General features: G+C 46.4%; 1 protein-coding gene across 1 annotated transcript in view; it reads left to right on the top strand.

Annotated features, from left to right (window-relative positions):
- Positions 1–22,196, top strand: part of DNAH3 (dynein axonemal heavy chain 3) — a 1,861,430-nt gene that overhangs the window by 1,473,183 nt on the left and 366,051 nt on the right. The window contains exon 56 of the mRNA XM_069647670.1: positions 17,778–17,932. Coding sequence (XP_069503771.1) covers positions 17,778–17,932 — 155 coding nt within the window. The remainder of the gene's footprint in view (positions 1–17,777; positions 17,933–22,196) is intronic.

Below are 22,196 nucleotides of genomic sequence, written 5' to 3'. Positions count from 1 at the left end.
AAGGATGTTATTGACCATTTTATTCGATTCCTCGTGTTATTTGCAATTACATTACCTCTGTATTTTTGTAGCATTTCATATGCTGGCTTAACTCCAACTCCCATGTTAAACAGAGCTGGCTAAGGTCACTTTTACAATTTGATCTTACGTCCAGGGTTTGGACCATGTTCATCATTGCACCATTCACAAATATGTAATCGATAGTGGCTTCAAATGGACCATTATGCCATGTGCTGACGGCTGGAGTGTCACCCTCCACTGTGCAATTTACCATTACTATTTGCATATCTTCCATGATATGACACCACCTTTGTTCTTCCAATGTTGGTTTTCTTCCCACTTTTGCCAATAGGTGGATATTGAGGTCCCCCATAACTAACACAAAGTCAATATGTTTTTCTAATGCAATCTTTGAGAGAACATCCTCAAGATGTTTAAAAAAGCAGTCTGGTGACAACTGCGCCCTTCCTCAATATATGTTGACAATTATGATGGAGTGAGCATCACTTATCAGCTTAATGGTTTGGATGAAGGGTGTGAGTGAGTCATTCATAGTTACTCTAAACCCCCTTATTTTTTGTTGTTGCTATCATAAGACCTGCCATTGGTCGACCCCTAGGCAAGCACAATGCTGGTTCTAGAGCAATTTCATCGCCATCCCATATGGGGGCCTCCACCAACCATGTTTCTTGCAATACCACTATGTCAAACCATTTAGCTCAGTACTTTGCGAATTAATGAGGTGGGAAAATCCTTGGATATTCCAGCATATGAGCTGAATTTTTTCTTTTGTTATGGATTGTTATGCTCGATGTTCCTGGTCACTTTCCACATCACTTTGTCCACTATTATTGGCTCCATATATACGAGGGGTGCATTTCATAAGGCCCGACCTATCTCCTCTTAATGTTTGCATGTCCTCTTTATATAAATTAAAGCCCATTTAAAAAAAATGTATCCCTTGCATACCACATAATGTCAGCCAAAACAGTAGAGCGAACAGAAATTCGGGATCTGGAAAGATCTTGATCATCCAGGAACTCGATTCTGTCAATGTCTGATGTGGTTATGTTTCGCAATTATGGTATCTCCTTACAGATGTTTAATACGCTTGACCGATTTAGGTCAAACGGCGCAAATGGTTGGTCTCTACATTCCAATATAAAACAGTGGTGATTATTTTGCACAACTGTTCTTTATTTGAATATATGATCTTTGGCCATTGATATATTTTTTTTCCATTGCGAATCCCAACTTTTCAGTGTCTGGCAGATTTCCATTTGAGTTAATCAATGCAGGTTTAGGGCCACCCAAGGTTGGTTTATAACTCAAGTTTGTGCGAGCTTCATTGTCAACTTCTTTTTGTGCATTTTCGTTCTGCCTGTTAGCCATATAACGTTCGATAGTTTGATTTATTTCCTCTCTCATTTGAGACTCAGTCAGCCCACCCAATCCAGACTCCTGCTGTCCAGAAGTAATTGGAGCAGCAGGGGGTAACTGTGATTGGACCATTTCTTAAGGATATTTTCTGTAACCAGATCATCTAGGGGTTTGTAAAACAAGCTGGGAGTAACCTTCTCTTTATTACTCTCAGCTTGTTGTAAAGGTAGTCCAGTGTGTTCACTTTCCGCCTCTTTTTTATCATCCATTTCTTTTGCGACGTTCAAGAAGCGTCTCATTTTGACATTTGTTTTAGTAGCTTTCTGAGTGACTGTTGTTCTTTTGTTTTTGTTTCTTGGAGCTCTCTCCGATTCGTTTGAGTTGGTTTTTCCTAGGTCCACTTTTACAGGTAAGGTGGGGGCTTCATCTTGTATTTTCTCAGTATTGGCATCCTCAACATCTATCACTGAGTCAGTATTACTTTTAGATTTTTCACCAGTATTGCAACACAATCCATTCGGCTGCTTGTACTCCATGGCATCAGCAGCTTCTTTTGTACGGGTTGTTCCTCCAAATACAAACTGTTTCGGATATGCTAATGCCCTGTTTCCAAGATCTTGCAAAATTTCAGTTTGACTCTTGGCATCTCTTACACCGCAGTGTCTAAAGATCTCATACAGCTGTTCACACTCTCTTACCTCTTCGTTGAGAGCCCGCCAACTTTTTGATTTGTTGATTTTGTCCGTTTGATAGTTAAGCTTTTGATCCATTGCCTCGTATAGCTTGGCAAGGGATAATAAGGCTGTATTCATGGCTAGTAGGGTTGGGCTCATATCGGACTGCACTAACACCTCTTCTGTGGATTTATCAGCAGGCCGTAAAGACTGTTGCCCCCTCCAAGCTACATTCGGCCGCCTTGGAGTAGGAGGGACAAAAGAAAGTGAGTTTACAAATGCTTCTCCCTCTGAGAATTCAGACATTTCTAAGGATCCTTTAGCCCTTCGATTTACTACTGTCTGAGTCTCATTTTCCTCTTCAACTCTCCCAGGTGAAATATGGTCACTATGATTTTGCCTTTGTATTGGGGACAAATTATCCACCTGCATTAGGTCCCCTGTATTGGAGTGGACAAATACAACTTCCTCCTCATTATCAGAAGCATGGCTCAAGTTCATGAAGTTGAGGGCCTCTTCATCTACTTGCCCTGTAATGTGTATGGCTTGGTAAGCTTCACTCAATCTCTGTTGAGCCTCCAGGAACATAATCTGGGAGGGCTCTCATTAATTAAAGTGTTTTTTGGGTCATCAGTATATTGTCATTGTATCATTTGCTTTCATGTTCCATAGTGGTGTCTGATATTACACTACCAGCTTTAGAGGTTATCTTTACTGACACATTAGCCTTAATAGTGGCCACTTCACATCTAGTTGTGTGTTCAATTCCAAGAGTTTATCTTGTTTTACTTTGCTGCCATTGCTAAACTGTGTTTTGCTTAGCCCATCCCCCTGACCCAGGCCTTGATTGTAATACAGGCCAATGTCAGTGCCCTTTGAAATCGAGCGATTCTGACTTTTGTTCATGGTTTTTTTGTCACCTGGACATGTCAACATTTCTTTTTGTTGTATTGGCATACAAGGGTTTGCTAGTGTGGCTTTTGACATCATAGAGTTACCTTCTCTAAATAATGACACGTTTACAACCGGCATGCCCGTTTTCAATGTGTATTGGACCTTTTCCATTTTAATGTGGATTAAAGGATAACAATTCAGTTTTCAGCTGGCGTTAGATTCGCCCTTACATCGATGTCTCACAATTTAAATCGCAATAGTATTTTTAGTTTTTTTTTTTTAGTTTTTTTTTATTAAAGTCAACAAAAACAATACAATCAAAACAGAGCATTTGTTATGAAAAACTATTGTACAATCCACATCAATGCACTGCTCCCCCCGCAGCCCCCCTGTCCGAGCCCAACCGACTTCTCATTCCGCATCTGCATCCTGTGGTAGGTGATCCGTCCCCCCGGAGTCATTTGGATCCCCGACGCTGCTCGCATCCTGCCAAACCATAGTTTCTGCCTCTGCCCATTTCTGCAGGTCCTTCCACCACACCTCCACCCGTGGACTGTGACATGTCTTCCATCCCATGGCTATTCTTCTCTTAGCCAGCACATATGCTAAGTCTTTCAGCTTGCTCACATGTTTTAATTTCTTAGATCTCGGAAACACCCCCAACAAACAGGCCCATACCGTGTCTACAACAATCGTGGCATCCTTCTGGGCTAGTTTACATTCCACCTCCCTCCAAAAGCGCGTAATGACCGGACATGACCAGAACATGTGTACCATGTCCGCGTTCTCTTCGTCACACTTAGGGCATACCTGTCGGCCCGCACCCGCAAACCTTGATATTTTCCGCGGCGTCATATACGCTCTGTGCGTGACATATAGTTGTATCTGCTGCAACCTAGCATTTCTAGACACCTTCTTATGGTACCCTTGCACCCGTTCACACACCTTGTCTTCCATCGGGGTCTCCCAATCCAATCTCAGTTGGGTGACCTCTTTCCCCACTCTGAGCATCAACATCTCATACAATCTAGATATCTTGTGCCCCCCCCTCCGCTATGTCGTATATCATATCTACTACGGCATCTGGCTCACCTTCTAGCACAGTTTCCGGCCACATCGTCTTAACTTCTTTCACTATTCTATAATATGCAATATACTGACCTGAATGTAACCCAGACATATCCCGCAACTCCTCAAAGGTAACTATTGTGCCCTCCTGCCAAAGGTCTCCCATGGTTGCAAGCCCCACCGGCTCCCAATGGTTTCTGATTATTTTCCGTAACTGTGCATCTGCCCCTGTCAGCGCGACCAATGGTATCTGCGGAGAGCATGGAGCTGCGTTTTCCAACATCCTGCACGCTCTGCGCCACATTTTCCAACCTAGCAACATCATCTTGGGACGCCCCTTCAGTTCTGCCCTGGGCACCCACATCATTTCCTTTAAGTAAAAGGGTGCGCAATCCTGCCCAAGCAACCTAAATTCAGAGGTTTCCTCGTCAGAAAGCCATTTAGCGATGTACTGCAGTTGGCTGGCCACATAATATACCTCGTAGTTGGGCAATTTTATCCCCCCTTTTTTGTGGAAATTCTGTAACTTCCATAACGCCACTCTATTCCGTGTGCCATGCCACAAGAAATCTCTGCACATACTATTCAGTTTGGCAAAAAACCTATTCGGGATTAAATATGGGATATTCGCGAAATAATGTAAAAGCCTAGGCAGAACCACCATCTTAAGCATTGCTCCCCTCCCCATCATAGCCAAGGGTAGCTTCGCCCAAAACCGCATGCAGTTTTCAATTTTAGCCAGGGCTGACTCAGTGTTATGTCTATGCTCTTCCTCCACCGTGTGGTAAATGTCTATCCCTAAATATCGGAACGTACCCACTGCCCATGGCACCTGCAGCACAGGCAACTTTTCCCCCGATATACCCGCATAACTACCCAACGGGAACATGCTGGACTTCTGGGGGTTCACTGCTATACCAGAAAGACCTGCATATCTATCCATTACCTCCAGGATGTATTGGAGATTCTCTTCCGGGTACCTTAGATACAGTAACATGTCATCCGCATAGAGAGAAATCAAATGCTTTTCCCCTTTCACCTCAATGCCTATCGTGTCATACTGTTGTCTAAGGTATATCGCTAGAGGTTCCAGGGCCAGTATGTAAAGCATTGGGGACCATGGACACCCCTGTCTGGTGCCCTGGCCTAGCTGCCACCTGTCTGATATCACCGATCCTGTCTTGACCCTAGCTAGCGGTTCTCTGTACAATATCTGCGCCCACCGTAGGTATCCTGGACCCATTCCATACCCTTCCAAGGCCGCCATCAGCCATGGCCACTTGACCGAATCAAAGGCCTTAATTGCGTCCAAGGACACAATCACCATTTCCTCAGTCTGTCCATTACTACTTTCAATAATTTGCTGGAGTCGCCTGTGGTTGTTCGAGATGTTCCTGCCTGGGACATATCCTGTTTGATCAGGGTGTATGAGACTGCCAATCACTCTCCTCAGTCTATTTGCCAACACGGCCGTCAGTATTTTGCTGTCTTGGTTGAGCATTGACAAGGGCCGATACGAACTAGAGCAGTGCTTGGGTTTATTAGGTTTGAGTAGCGGTATTATAGTCGCTTCTCTCATGGACTCTGGTAAGTTTCCTGTCTCAAATGTCTCATTCAACACGTCCAGCAACGGGGGGAGGAGCTCCTCTGTGTATGCCTTATAGAACTCACTCGGTAGTCCATCTGTCCCCGGCGTCTTACTAGTGGGTAACTGTCGTACCACCTCTTCAAGTTCCTCTAGGGTAATTGGTGAGTCCAGCTCCTCTCTCTCCTCTTCGCTTATCTTAGGCAACCCTATATCCTCCAATGTTCCTGCTATCGTGTCCCAGCAGGGTTCACCGTGGTCCGCATACAATGCCCCATAATAGTCTATGAACTCTTGATTGACTCCCTCTTGTGTGTCCGCTACACTACCGTCCTCTCTAGTAATAGTCCTGATCGTGACCCTGGAATTTTCGCTTTTATATAACCATGCTAGGAGTCGACCTAGTTTATCTCCACCCGCGTGTTGCCTCTATACGTATTTTCTATAATTCAGATTACACAATCTGTCCCAGTGCTCTGCACATTTCTGTTGCAGCATAAGAATCAACTCTGGTCCCCCTCTAGCGTCGTCTTCACCTCTTAAAGCCTCTTCCAATCTCTCTTCCATCTCCTGTAAATCCGCCAGAATACCACCCTGTAACCCCTTGGATTTTGCAATAGCTGCCCCTCTGATCACTACTTTAAAGGCCTCCCACAGCGTTCCCGCTGAGTCCACACTACCTGTATTTTCCTCAAAGAAATGCACAATCTCCTCCCTTATACCCTCCCTAAAGAGGGGATCTTTCAATGCTTCCGCTCGCAGGCGCCATGTCGGGATCCTCGCTCTCAAAGGGCAATACCGCCAGGCGAGGATTAGGGGCGAGTGGTCCGAAAGTACTCTCGCCTTATATTCAATTTGTACCATCTCTGCAGACACCTCTGGCGTGGTAAAGAAATAATCCAGCCTCGTGTACAGTTGTTGCGGGGCAGAATAATGGGAGTACTGTCTCTCCCGAGGGTGACACTCTCTCAATGCGTCCACAAGCTCAAAGTCAGTTAGTAATATCTGCAGTGCCTTGGCCGCAGGAGCAGGTCTGTCTACCTTCGCATACGACCTATCCACCCTCGGGTCAAGTACGCAGTTGAAATCCCCCCCCCCAGATCACTGCACTCCCCACGCACCTGCTTATATTAGTACACAACGTCCTGATGTATGCCGCCGTATTCTGGTTCGGGGCATATGTATTCACTATGCTTATTTCCCTATTCTCCACCATCCCTCTCAGGATGACCATCCTCCCATCACTTTCCACCACTTCTTGTAACCGTTGGAATGGGACATGCGGCGCCACCCAAATAAGCACACCTCTAGCATAGGCAGAGTAAGATGAACTCACCATAACCTCCTTCCATTTCCTAGCCACCATATCTGCTTTCTCCCGGGTCAGGTGGGTCTCCTGTAGCAGTGCAATGTCTATTTTTTTGCCTGCGCAGGTAGAGCATGACCTTATTTCTTTTCACGTAACTATTTAGTCCCCTCACATTCCATGTCATTATTCTAAGGTCTCCCATGGCATCTCAAGGCGCCTTCCTGTCTCCCACAGGCATTATCTGACCCTGAGGTCTCTACTTCCTTCCGTAGGCTCATCTCCAAACCCCAACTCCCCATAACCATAAGCACAACAAACTCCCCATTCCCCAAAACTATATACACTCTACACCCCCCTCCTCCCTTCCTTCCAACCCCCCACCTCCCCCCATCCCCCAACAATGCCCCTCTCAACTTTTGCCCAGCTCCATTCCTGGATCTCAGGCACTCCCGCATCTAGCCCCGACTAACACACTTCTACGTCCAGGGCCCAGCAGGGTAAAGCAGCCCTAGCGGCCACTTAACTAACAGTATTTGGGGGAGGATTACTCCAGTTCCGTTACTCCAATTTCGTCAATTTTACGCATTGTGTTACTACTTAAATTACCTTAAATACATTCAAACTATATACCAGTCCATTACGAGCCAAGGCCTGCCTGTTAATCAGTGTCTTATCAGTATGATTTCCCAGTGCAAACAGGATCATCCACCCACTTACCCCCATGTCCGAATAGCCGTGTCCTTCAAGAATCACTGTCTTGCCGGTCCCGGTTCGCCTCTTTCTCAGGGCACCCCAGCAAGTCCAACCATGCCACGACATCCTCAGGGGTTTCGAAGAAGAACACCTTGTAATTGTGCAGCACTTTAATTTTCGCCGGGTACAGGAACATGTATTTGATGCCTGCATCCCGCAGCCTCCTTTTGACAGCCACATAATTATACCTCTGCCTCTGTACCATCATCGTATAATCCGGCTATGCCGTAACAGTTGTAGTCGCCCTCTCAATCGTACCGCCCTTACGAAAGATTTCCAGGATCTTTTTCCTGTCTCTATAATTCAAAATCTTAGCGATAATAGGCCTTGGTGGGGCCCCGGGTCGTGGTTTCCGCATAAGTGTGCGGTGCACGCATTCCACCATGAACCCCTGGGATAGTTTTTCAGCCCCTATTGCTTGAATAATCAGATTTTCAATATAGTTTGTAGGGTCCCGGCCTTCTTCTCCATCCGGCAGGCCAACAACCCGTATATTGTTCCTCCTCGACCTTCCTTCCGCTTCCTCAACCCTATTTTCCAGGTTGGCAACCTGCTGCTTCAGCACGTGGATTTCTTTGGCATTACCACTGCTAACTTCCGTGTTGGTTTGTACTGCACTCTCCAAGCCACTGGTCCTGTCTGCCAGCGCTCTGACATCCTGTCTCAGCAGGGTTAGTTCAGTCCCCGCCGCGTCGATCTTAGTTTCCAGGGCAGCCCGTAAGTCCGCCATTGCTAGGCCCCATTTCGCACTCATCTCTGTTATCGCCTCCAGGATCTGCTGTTTGTCTCCTTCCGGAGCGTCCTCTGCACTAGCCCCTACTTTCCTCTGAGCAAGCATAGTAGGGGTCCTCTGCGTCCTTGCAAAAACTTCTATGGTGGGTTGCTTGGCCTTGGTTTTAGCAGGTTTCGCCGCCATGCTGGTACCTTCCGCCCGTATGCAGCGCCAGCCAATGTTAACAGTCAACTGCCAAGGCTTTGCCAGTCGGCTGGGTTACTATCGGCTATCTAATGTGTGAATGCGCCAAATCAAAGTGCCGGTCAAATGGATTGCGGCCTCCCACGTATGCCGGGTTCCTTTCGCCAATATACCTGAACTCCTATGACACCCGGGTCAGAGTCACGAGAAGCAGCCTAACTCACTGCAGGGCCCAGTTACTTTCCCTCACTCTTGGTGCGCACATCTGAACGCAGGGCCTCCAGCCTCCCATGTAGATTTTCGTATGGTGCTTTGTTTCGTTTACGAACGTTTCAGACGGGCGGGCCGGTCAGTAGGGATTGCCTCCCACTCGCGCCGTGAAGTGTCCAGCCCCCACGCTATAGAACCAGCCGGACACGTTGCAGGGCTCAGTTGCAGTACGCGTGCCTCCGAGCGTGAGGCCTTAGTTGCACAAATGGTTATCCCACAAGCCGTACCTCGCCCCAATCATCTTCAGTGCAGGGGTCGCACCGTGGGCTTTGTGCGGTCAGCTGGCATTAGGCACTCCCAGCACGCAACAAAGTTCCATCCACTGCCCAGTCCCCTAGAAATGAACTGCCTAGCTTGTGGCTTGTGAGCGGCAGGGAGCCGCGGCTGTGTTTTACGCGCACTGTAATTGTATCTCGTTCGCTCGTGATACAAGCATCACATCTCAGAAGCTCTGGTGCTGGTCGTGGGCGGCTAGCGTTCTCGCAGTTCCGAAACTCAGCGAAAATCAGCTGCTCAGGGATTGTGGCTCCCAAAGCTGTCTCACTGTAACTTTGTAGCAAGTCCCCGTCACTACAATTGCTTGCGCTTGCTAGCGCTACTCCGTGTGCCCGATGCTGCTTAGGAAAGGGCTGGTCAAATCTCCCCTGTCGTTTGCATCACGCTCCGGTCAATGGGGAGTTTCGTGGTCCCTCGGGCTGCGCGGACCCTTCCTTTGTTCTCCGCCATCTTGGCAACGACACATCCAGACGGCTGTTCCCTTCAACTTTCGCTTAACTCCTGATCTGTCGATGCGAATAACTTGGTTTTCAAGGCATCTACAGTCCATGCATTCCGACGCTCATATCTTCAGGTTCTGGGCATTTTAGTCGAATTTTCAAGCGTAATTAGTCGGATCTACGGCGGATCTCGCAGGAGCTCGGCCCAGAGCACGTCCTACTCCATGGCCAGTTGGCCACGCCCTCCTTATATCGCAATAGTTGTTTCCAATTTGCGTTACTCACAATACAAAATCCAGCAGCCACTCACAAGGACTCTTTTCCCTTTTCTGTAGCTCTCCTTATGCACGGTCTATCATTTACAACCATATTTTTTCCATCAACTCTTTACACTATCACAGTAATATCACGTGGGCTTTGGAAATTTGTCAACGACACCAATCACATATGAATGCACTCAAAATGATATATGTTGTCAGCTATAAGTAACCACGTAGTACCTTAATTCGAATTTATATAAGATGTAACCCAGCTCTCCAAGCTCTCCCGCTAGACAGCGAGACAGCACAATCCCACTTTCACAATCGCACTTCCTCAATGTGCCGTATATGCGCAGTATATGTTAATACAAAAAACCTTTAGTGCAGAAAATAGGAATTATAGTAACACACGGGTTCGCACCACCTTGCGTTACAACTTGATACAGTCTAAGGCAGACAACTGATGAGATGCAAGGGCAATCCACACGGACTATTTAAAGACGGATGACAAGCACAAGTAGTGGCAGCACAGCAAAATAAGATCTATAAAGTATTAAGACTGCACCCCTGCCACACCAGCCGAAGACAGCCACAGACAGCCCTTATCAAACAGGGCTTGAGCAAACAGCACGCACGCAGAAGCACGTGAACCTGGGCTGATAAGGATTGCTGGATAGGAGGGGCTAATGACACTTAGCCAATTCAATGGAAAAACACACCTATGGGGAAAAAAACACTGTGTAAATAAACAGTTTCTTTGGAATTTGTTTGGGATTCAGTTCAAGTCCAGATGGCTTTGGTTTCTGCAAATGTACCGTTGAGGCAGTAAATCAGGCCCGGCAGACCACACGAACAGCGGGGACAGCCACAGAGAGCCCTTATCAAACAGGGCTTGAGCAAACAGCTCAACAGAGAAGAACTTCTCTTCCTTTTAGAGAAGGTGAACATGCTTCCTTGTGGAGGCCATAGAACCATTTCCACCAAACCTCGAGGTCTAGGGCTATACTCAAGGTTTTTCTTTGTGCCCCAAAAGAACCAGATCTCTTTTCAACCTTTTTTAAAAAGGTTGAGTAATCATGTCAGCACAGATCTTGATATTGCAATGTCTGAAGAACTGCTTTTGTTCAGTGGAGTGCTTACTTGCATGTCCCCATTTGGCAACCACATTGGAAATCCCTGAGATTCGCCATTGCTAATCAATTCTTCCAAAACAAAGTCTTGCCCTATGGCTTTAGTGTATCACCAAGGGTTTTCATGAAATTGTTGAGCGTGGTAGCGGGTCACTTGCGGCTAGGGTGGGAATTTATTTATATGCTTACTTGGATGACTATCTAGCGAGGGTCTCTTCAGTTGAGAAGGTCCAGTTGTCTATCGAGATTCTGGTGGACAACCTTTATAACTTGGGATTCTCTATCAACTACACAAAATCCTCATTTACTCATTCCCAGCAGCTGACCTTCATAGGACGCCCATATGCTAGTCCGGCAAGACAGTGATTATTCCTGCAATAGAGCAGATTGTGGATTTCAAGCTGACGGTGGCACATTTTTAGTGCACATAGACTACAGTGGCCTGAAGGTTTCAGATTCTTCAGGGCCTCATTAACGATCGTGTTATGCATTTCTTTTGCTGGCCTAAAGATGAGGAGGATTCAGCTGCATTTTGTCTGATTCCTGGGGCCAGAGTATAGGGAGACAATAGGACAACATTACTATTACAGATTCTATGTTGGAGGAAATGGAGTGATGGGTCAATCTGGACAACTAAGTCAGGGGCCCCTTTTTGGAAGGCTTCCTGCTCCAAAGTCATTTGACAAATTTGTCCCTGATAGAGTGAGGTGTTGTCCTGAGGGGTATGAAGGTTCACAGACTCTCAAATATTTGCAAATCAATCAGCCGGAATTACAGGCGATCTTAAATGGGATGAGAGCCTTCCTGCCAGTAACTTAATCATTCTGTCAATGAAATTGATAATCAGATTCAGGATATGCTTCTGGGCACAGTTATTGAGTACACCTCAATTGATAAGGTGTTGGATACCGACAAAGCCGTGAACTATCCAGCAGAATTCGGTATCTCACTCGACACCCCAGGAATGCCACCACATCCCCTTCGACTGAAAGCTGGGTCACCCATCATGCTGCTTCGCAATTTTGACCCACCTAGGCTGTGTAATGGCACAAGGCTGTGCATAAAATAATTGCTGCCCCAGCGACTTAGAAACGGACCTTAACAGATGGACAAGCCAAGAGATCTCGCTGGTGGGAAGAATCACAGTATGCAAAAAGAACCTTCTACCCACATTCCTATATCTGTGCTTGTCCCTACCAGTGGTAGTCCCATTAAAGCCCCTCCTGTAGCTACAAAAACAGATCTCCAGATGCATATGGAAGAAAGGCAAAGCCCGAATACCACATCAAGTGATGACGGGGGTGGTGAGATGGGAGTACGTGCCTCCATAATTAGTGTGCAGCGGCACAATTGACAAACGTTCTGACATGGTCCGTACCCACCCCACCTGAAATGGGCGATCATCGAAAAAGCCAAATGCGCCCTCCCACTGGGTTCCCTACTAGACATCTCTGGGTCAGCATGCAAGCACTGGCCAACCATTCTCACCTCAACTAAGATGTCCTTGAGAACTTGGGATTGGGCACTGCAAATGAAAGGAACCCGCAGGGGACTAGGCCCAAACTCACCAGTCTTCAGAAACCCAGACTTCACCCCTGGCGTAGCAATGGCAAACTTTAAGTATTGGAGTAGGGTGGGACTGCACAAAATCTGGCAACTGTTTGAGAACAATACCCCACTCACCTTTGAGAAGTGTAAAACTAATTTCACTCTGACAGAATCAGACACTGGATTACGCAAACTTTGATCAAACGGGAAGCCACCAGAACGCCCCAACCCATAGAACTAATGATACAAGAGGGCCCGGGACGAGGACTTATCATAAGGTTACTTCAGGAGGATATGCTAAACAGACGCCTTATGCACATGGCCCAATGGGAAAAGGACCTGGGCCAACCCATAGAAGACCAAACCTGGATTGACATTTGGCTCAAGAACAGCACAGCCACCAGATGTGCCACTAACAAAGAGTGCGCTCTTAAACTGCTCTATCCTCCGGAACGTCTACATCACTGCAAAAGTTCCTTAAACCCCAAATGCTGGAGACAATGTGGCATGCGCACAATATACTTCCACATGTGGTGGGACTGTCATGTGGTTTAAGCTTTTTAGAAGGGAGTGCTCCAAACCATGGAGGCCATCACACACTGCAAACTACCCATGGACCCGGAGGTGATCTTGCTGGGGGCCCCACAACCAGAGTGCTACCCAAAGAACGGCCCAACAGCAAAACTACTCACTCAACTACTCCTGGCGGCGAAAATCACTCTTGCCCAGAAATGGAAAACCCGCGAAGGGCCCCTAATACCGCTATGGTGGACAAATGTCTGGAACATCCTGGTAGTGGAAAAGGTCACGGCAGCTAAATAAGGAGTGCTCCACCGCTTCACAGATTGTTTAGCCCCCGTCCTAGAATATGACAGGGAATTCCCAGCACTTTCCTTCCAACCTCAACTGGCAAAACTATTCCTACGCCCTTAAGAAGCCCTCAAACCTCCTCACGGAACTCATCCCGGACCTGTATACAGAATCGATATATTCAGACACAGGAGGATGGAAAAAGATGGGGGAAATGGGTTTATTAGCCAATCACTGTAAAACACTGCTATTACTTTGACTTAAAACTATGTAACTATTCTGGTGTGCCCGGCTTTAAATAAATGTGTTAAAAAAAATTAATTTGAAAAAATTGCTGCCCAACGTACTTGAAGCAACAGTGTTGACCGGGAAGGGAAAAAGAGATGTATTCATCCCTCACATTCCACTTATTCGACAGACATGCCGTTCAATCGCCTACCGTTCCCGGTCAGGCTGGCATTCGGTATCACAATCAACAAGGAACAGGGCCAGTCAATGAAGTGCACTGGGGCCAACTTGGAATCTCCATATTTCTCTCATGGGCAGTTCTATGTCGCATGTTCTAGAGTGGGTTCCCCAATCAGTTATATATCTTTGCTACAACTGGCAAAACAAACGTTTTTCTTCATAAACAAGCCTTACAATGAACATATACTTTGGTAATATCAAACTTTAGGTCCATAGTTGTTGGCACCGTTGACATCATGTCACCCATCATGCTGCTCAGGAACCTTCATGTTGTTCTCACGTACAGTTATACGTTTCAGAACGAGTTTTTAAGAAGAAAAAAATGTGTGTTGTGTAGTCTTTTTATAAAAAATTTTTTTAAAAAAATGAAATAATCGAAACATTTAGTGAATTATTCTTCTCACCTTTCTTATGGATCCTTTCCGAAAAGCGTAAAGCTACCTTAATGGATTCCTCAGTGGTCGAGACTGGTTGTCCCCACTGTTGAAGGGGTTTAAGCACCGATGGAGGTCTTCTGGCGATTCGCCAACTAGCAGGGCTTTGCCGGGACGGTTGAAGAAAGCAATGCTGGCTGACGTACAAAAAAAGAGTCCCGGGTCATCTGCACAATGCTCTACTTTGTCTGCGTCTTCGCTCCAGCAACGTTTTAGCAAGGATTCGAGTTGGAGTTGCCTCCAAGCCCAACACTGGTAAGGATCCTGGACAGCCTCTGGCCACCACATCTGCCCATAACAGACACATTTTGGCATGGATGTGGATTGGGACTAAACAGTCCCAGCCTCCACATCCAGCCACACACACAGACCACTGCTTTCCAAGGAAAGGCTTTTACCATTTATGGCAAATTCAGTCCTGAGAGAGCAGGAAGAAGGCCAAAATACAAGAAGGTGAAACAATAAGCAACAATCCCATGGCACAGGCACTTTAGAGTATATCGTACTCTTTTTGACATTAAGTGCAAAAGTGCATGGTACAACAAAAACTAAAATGGTAGAAAAGTTTCCGCTACCACCAGACCATACTGGATATGTGATGCCAGTAACCACAAAGTTACAATGACCAAAGTTATGGGGATACAGACTGTCTCTTCTGCACTTCACAGTAAGGTGATGTGTGCAGGGAAGCATAAAAAGAGAATTTTACAATGAAGAGTTGTCCTGCACTAACAGTCACAGGGACTGATATGTGACACAAAACAGATAAGCTTAGCAGGGCAAATGAAGTAAAATCGGTTCACTTTGATCAAAAGGTCAGAACAGGTTATAGGCAATAGCAAAATGTGCGGGTGCCCCATTGATGTCTATAGAGGGAAAATCGGCAGAAAGAAAATCTTTCCGAACAAATGTTTTAATTGGAACTTAATTGAAACTTTATTAAAGCTCTGGACATTAATTGAAAAGCTTTTAAACACTGCCGTAAAGTCTAGGAAACAGTCAAAACGATATGTGGCACCCACCATATCATAAAGAAGACATCATTTTTTATGTTGCGCTTACTGTGTTTTCCTCGTAGCTATTTTTGCCGTTGGCAGTTTTGCCTTGGTATTTTCACTGTGTCCATTTTCACATGTTGTGTGTTTGGTTGGGATATAGGATTAGGGAGTGGGTTAGAGGGCAGTTGGGGGGGGGCTTTGAAAAGAAAAAGAAATGCAACAAAAACAGCTGCGGTGAAAACACCACAGTGAAGATGCCAACAGCAAAAATAGCCATGAGGGATACACAGGAAACCATATGTTGGTGTTTTATGTGTTGTTTTGGGCCCTGCAAAGCCTTTTTTAGTGTATGATTTCTTATTCTAGATGCGGAAAAGAGAGGAAATAGACATATTACAATAGCCATGATTAAAGGGTTTAGTAGTTTGATCCCATATGGTGCATACACCACCCTGCAGGAGGAACCAGATTGTCAGGTCATTTTAGTGACAGAGATATCAAGAAAAATTGGCACTGGTGTAAAACATACTAACCTCTAGTACTTCATTCCTAATTTTGGAGTTCAGTGGTTTATTTAAAAAAAATGTAAAACTCTCCGCCCCTTTTCTCCCCACTCAGATCCTGATGTTGAATCGGCCAAAGGAAAGAGGAGAGAGAGGAATAGCGGTTAGGGACAGGGATATTCACAGCTAAGACCACAGGCTGCATGCCTGATCCTGATGACCTGGGCTCACAGTGGAGGGAACAGAGGGAAGGCTAGTGGGGCAGGATATGGACAATCGCAGCTAAGTCATTAGACTACATTTTACATACTGACTGACGCTGTGGGTGGCAGAGGCGGGGGCAGAGAGAGGTCTTGAGTTCCAATGGGTAATGTTCACAGTTCCAGGTTTTTCTCCACCAAAGCAAAAGTTCAAAATAGAACCACGTTTTTTGTAGTTCAAGAGGAAAACCCCCCTCCTCTTGGTGTCGAAATTCATTCCTGGCAATTCAAAATCCCATGGGCATGAATCTTCATTGGGATTGGCTGGCTCGTAAAACACCTGGTGAACTCTCCTGTCAGGTTCTCTCATATCATTCCTTGATAATGTGTGGGTGCTGGCCAGACTTGCAAAACACCTGGTATACTCTCCAGCCAGGTTTTCTCATATGTTCATTAATTTGCGAAATCTGAGGGTATATGCTTTTCCTCAAGTTCCTCTTATCATTGGTGCATTTGTATCTCCTCAAATACAGGCACTTATGAAACTCAGTTTGTGATGTAAGCCGTAGGGAATTTGCCTCCCGTTCCAGTTAGGGACCAGGAATCCCTTCTCCAGCTCCCTCCAGGGGTCCCGACCTTCCATTGTGGTTTTACCAGTTTTAGGGCGGCTCCTTGGATTCTCTGACCCCGGTCGGGTCCTTCTTAGCTTCTGCCCTCTCTCTCCATTTTGGGTGGCACGTCTCTACGGTTGGTGGCGGTCTGCACATCACTCCGTCGTCTCTTGCCAGCGTGAAGCTAAATTTGCCCTGTGTACTGCTTCAGTGTCTCTTCTGCCTGCAAGAATGCGTGTCCGGTCCAGACGCTGCCTCGCTCTTTCTTCGTGCTTCTTCTTCGCTCGCATGTCCACATGACAGCTTGGCTTCCCCGGCAGTCACTAGCCGGTCGTATCTCTGCAGTTCTCTGCAGCTCCATCTTTGAACTACTGCGTTACTGAAGGGAGCCGTTTGGAGCCAACTGGATTTCTCCAACAGCTAGACTACTCACTTCGGTCTAGCTGAGCAATCTTCATTCTGGTTACTCTCTTCCTCGTTTCAGTCTTTGTTACTGCTGTAACTACGTGATGTTTAAAAATTCTATGACTGAGTGCTGGGGAATATTGAGGGTTCCTGCCACAATATGCCATGAGGGCCTCGGGTACTGAAGGGGTGTCCCTGAAAGGGAATGGGGGATACCATGTCTCACCCAATAATGTTGCTCCACTCCCCTGAGGGCCGCCTCTGCCATGTGGTCCTCCCTCAAATAGCAACGCCCAAGATCAGGTAGCAGCTGCCCCCTGGCCACATGAGGAGACGCTATCCCCGGGAAAGGAGTGATGCCATCATCAGATTCATCACACTATGTAGATCATTTTGCTGTAGCAGGCCACACAAAAGCTAGTAGAGTGAGAAGTTTGCTTGTGGTCTCATTGTGTGTACTGCCTCAGAGATTATGCTTTTTGGATGTCGGACAAGGCCTGTTGTTGGAATGAGGTGGACAACCTAATATGAATAATGTTGTTATAGTGGTGCAGAATATGGTTGAAACACACAAGAGCTCTTGGTATTCCTTGGCAGAGCGAACTGGCCTGGCAGTTGGGGATGGGCTGCTCCTTTGAAGTACTTTTTGGTGGGGGGGGGGTAAAATGGTTAAAATTGATCTGCACATGGTTGTTTCACTTGCTGCACAGAGGAATGCATATAACAACCATTTGCACTGATGACCACATAGTGTTTATTTGATTGTTCAACGAATTCATGAACTCTTCTAGAGCTGTGCAAGGTATTTTGACCAAGCAAACATATGTTGTAATATTTTTTTACAGGTGAATGCAATTATGGTGGCAGAGTGACAGATGACAAAGATCGGCGGCTTCTCCTCTCTCTCCTCTCCGTATTCTACAGTAAAGATATAGAACTGGACAAATATAAGCTTTCTTCTGGAGATATTTATTATGTTCCCTTACATGGGCCATACCAGGTAAGAGACTGGGCCAGTACTAGTCAAGACTGAACATGTCTGCCTCTGTTTTATTACACATTAGAGCAAATCCCATTTTTGAACTTGGGACATTTACCATGTACTCATGAGCAAGTAGAGAACATGATTTTAATATTCACAATGATTGAAAATACTGCATCTGCATTGTCAAGTATCAACATGAGGCGTAATGCGTATGTTGAGGAGTGGAAATAACAAACCACTTCAGGATTGCATGATATAATGATATTTTATTTGTATCGTGCCCTTACACAAGTGTTTCAGAGCGCAACGAGGCAAAGGAGGGCAAACAAGGGAGGACAAAACAATGATCTTACTAGGCCCAGTGACATTGAGAATGTGCAAGTACAGGGGAAAGGGAAGGGGAAAGTGCAAGGGGCAGGGGGGGAGTGGAAAGTGATGAACATGTGATACAACAACAACAACAGGTAGTGCGGCCAGCAGGTGGTAAGTGTGAGAATAAGGTGTAGATAGCAGGTGTCTGATAACTGCTGGAAGGGAACTGTAGGGTTGCCGATACAGACCCAAGTGCAGGGGTTGCCAGGAGGCAGTGCCGATGGGGGAGCAGGGATCTGGCCCCGAAATCAGAGGGTAACCAGGTGCCTGTGCCAAAGCAGACAGATTAGCAGGGGAGAGGAAGAGCGAAGGCAGAAGCAAAGAGGAAGGTCTTGAGGTGCTTCCGGAACCGGAGATGGTTCTCCTCAAGTTTCAGAGAGGCAGGGAATCTGTTCCAGTGTGAGGCCCCAGCCGAGGAAAGGGGTCTACCACCAACTCGTTGCTTGAAGAAGCGACTGACCCTGAGGGAGTTGGAGGTGAAGGAGCAAAGAGCTCAACTAGGAATGTATTTACGGAGGGAGAGTTGAAGGTATTGCGGACCCATCCCCACAAAGCCTTGTGGACAATGAAAAGGGTCTTGAATTTAATCCTTGCTGCCACTGGGAGCCAATGAAGAGATTTCAGGGGTGGAGAGATACGATTCCAGGCTTTGAGGAAAGGACAAGTCTTGCTGTCCTGTTCTGGTCGAGTTGCAGTGGGCTGAGAGTAGAACCAAATAGATTTAGAAAGAGGCTGTTGCAATAGTCCAAACTAGACATAACCAGAGCTATGGAGACAGTGAGCTTCTGGGGGAAGAAGAGGAAAGGAAGAAGAATACCTCTGAGGAGGTGCAGTTGGTAGTTAGACTTTTTTGAGACATCAGAGACGTGAGGAGAAAAGGAAAGCGTGGAGTCAAAGATGACCCTGAGGTTCTTAGCCTCGCAAGTGGGAGCAGGGAGAGGGCCAAGGGAGGCCGGCCAGAGAGTGACAGGAAAGGAAGGTGCAGGTGTGCCGATGAGGAGGACCTCTGTCATACTGGCATTAAAGCAGAGGTCGTTGGCGGCGCACCAATCCTTGATTGCAGACAGACAGTTGGTGATAAGAGAGGGAGAAGTGGTGGCAGAGGGAAGCCTGAAAACAAGTTGGGTGTCGTCCGCATAGCATTGAAATTTTGAGCAGAGAGCAGCAATACAGCGGGTGAGTACTAATCCCTCACATATTTTCTCTGCCTAGCCATAGGACTATACCTGGAATTAATTATAGTTTTTTTTTTAAATTTCCTTTGACTATGCTGTGGCTTTAAAAAAACCTACATTCATTTTAGGCCCAGTTATGACTTCAGATCAGTTGCACAGACATCATTATTCAGAAAGTGTGTGGTCTTGATGCTAGTTTGTGACATTGTGATGTGTGAAGGCATCATGAAGCAAGACACAGACAACAGACTTAAAGTTAAAAATAAAATGCTTTATTAAATCAAATGTCAGGATGGTAGAAGACCTAACTTGCCCTATGCTAAGGTGGGATTTCCCTACCTGAACAAACCTAAAGAACGTCTGAGTTACAGAGTTCAATTTAAAAGTCTCTGTGTCCAAAACCTACATGTGCCCTCACAACTAAAGCTAAACAATGTGTAGGGATATGAATAATAAAATGAATATAGGGTTTAACTCAAAGTTTGGTGCTTCTCTCAGCCAGGCTTGGACTGGCCTATAAGGCAATAGGGCAATGCCTGAACCAAAAACACAAAATGCTAGTGTGGGCCATGTTTTTTGGTCAAATTGGGGCTCGTTTTTTGGCCCATGTGGGCCAGTTTGATACGTTACTTCACCATGCGGCTAGCAGTTACTGAATTAATATCCTTTAACATGCACAATTTGTACCACATTTTATCAAAAACCTCCCGCTTGGGCATACTCAAACAGTCTTGTCACAAAAGGAATGTATTGCCATTTGCAACTGTGGGCCATTTTTTCATTGGTGCCCGAGATAATTTTATCCCCAGTCCGACCCTGCTTCCAGCTCGCAGCTCTCTTTCAGCTCCCATTCCCCATGTGTAAGAAAGTTCCACAAAAGTCTCAAGATTACCTTTCTCAAGTTCAAGATGATACAGTTCCAAACAATCCTCTGGGTTCCCGTCCCCCGAGGTTCCAAGCAACGCAGTTCAAATCAAAAGGCCTTGAGGCTCCGTTATCAAGACAACACGTGCAGTTCCTCAAGTCCCAGGGTTCTCTTCCCTTAGACTTTAATTTTGCCACTTATACTTGTTTCAGACTTTTGAAAAGTTCAACATAACTCGAGGTCAAGCTGACCCTCCTTCTGGCTTGCCTCGGCAATTCACTTATAATGCTTCTCCTTGGTTTAGTTCACAATGGCCCTCATTCCGAGTTAGGACTACACCATGGAGTAAATAGCTCCATGGTTGGCAACCATGGAGCTATTTACTCCATGGAATACCGGCATGGTGAATGGAGTAATTACCGGTCCATTCCAAGGTTGGATGGACCGGTAATTCCCCATTCACCATAGCCCTTCCCCATCCCCATTTCTGCCCCCATAGGGCTCAACGGGAATGGGGAAGGAGGTAATTACGGCACCGTAAATTACGGTGCCGTAATTTACTCTTTGGTCACTTTGCGGGTCCCGTAATTTACTCCTGCTAAAAGCAGGAGGTAAAGAGGGTCCCGCAAAAGGAACTCGGAATACGGAGGTAAGGGGTAACCGCCATCGGTGCCCTTACAGGCGCCGGTAATCCCTTACCTCTAACCTCGGAATGACCCCCAATGTCTTTGGTTTTCCTCATTCAGGGCACACTGGCCTAGGTGCAGTTGACAGACCACACGGTCCACCAATCACAGGTCGAGCAACCAGGATCTCTAGGTACCCCAGCCCACGCAGGTTCTTCAGCACTTGCCCCTGTGTACCAAGTCACCTTCACTTAGTTCCTCTTTGTCGGCCTCTTAGCTTTCTGTGTAGATTTACATTCCTCTGGCTTTTCTTTGTCAGCCTCTTGGCTCTGCCATCACATGTCACACACCTTTTGCCAGTCTTTGGCCTTGCCGCACTGCATTCACTCACAAAAGTTCACTATGAGGGAGTTTTGTTCGTACCCCACCTTTCTATGACACTCTGTAACCCTTGTACCCTTTTCCATAATTCGTTATCACATGAGCACCTTGGCTGTCCTCTTTATTTGCTTGGCCCATAAACTTTTATTCCATTCAGTATTTTATATGCTTAACTACAGGTTTTCATTCAATTCAATGTTCAATTTGTATTCATATTGCTTAATCTTAAGCTTCCATTCAGTTCAAAATTCAATATGCACTTGGTTCGCTTACTTTCGAGGATCAATTCGTATTTGCAGTCTGCTAGGATCACCCCGGTGTTCAAGCGCTCTCCCTGACACTCACCGGCCTTCTGCGTCTCCTTCCGGCAGCTCCCACTACTTCTTCTCTGCTTCTAAAGCCGGGAAATCCACCTTTTCAAGCCACACTCGCCTGCCGGGTGTTTCCCTCTGCATGTTGGCAGTTCAAATGCCTTTTCTGGACGCGGGCAGCGTCCTCTCTTCTTCAGTGATCTTTAGCAGCTCCTGCTGCTTGCTCTCTGTCACAGAGGCTTCCAGACCTGCAGCAAGTACATGACCCACTTGCTTTGGATCCCGCAAGTCCTCTGCCGGCGTCCTGACTCCTTCTCCATTCCCACCATGGCTACCTTCTCTCAAACAAGGTCCCCTGCTGGTCTCTCCCACCCAGGCCTCCATGTTGCTCTCTATTCTGCTCCACTGGTCTCCCTTTATACACCTGCAGCCACTTGACAGGCTGCAGGTGCGGCTGCCTAATTAGACTTGCCTGACCATAATTAAAGGTACATGCCTGACCCTCACAGCACTTTGCAGGCATCTTCCTCATTCCAGTACTAAAGTGAT

Source organism: Ambystoma mexicanum, chromosome 2q (assembly GCF_040938575.1).
Source record: "Ambystoma mexicanum isolate Mex_15411 chromosome 2q, UKY_AmexF1_1, whole genome shotgun sequence".
NCBI lineage: Eukaryota > Metazoa > Chordata > Amphibia > Caudata > Ambystomatidae > Ambystoma > Ambystoma mexicanum.
The sequence above is the reverse complement of the archived record's forward strand: the minus strand, read 5'-3'. Positions and strand labels throughout refer to the sequence as shown.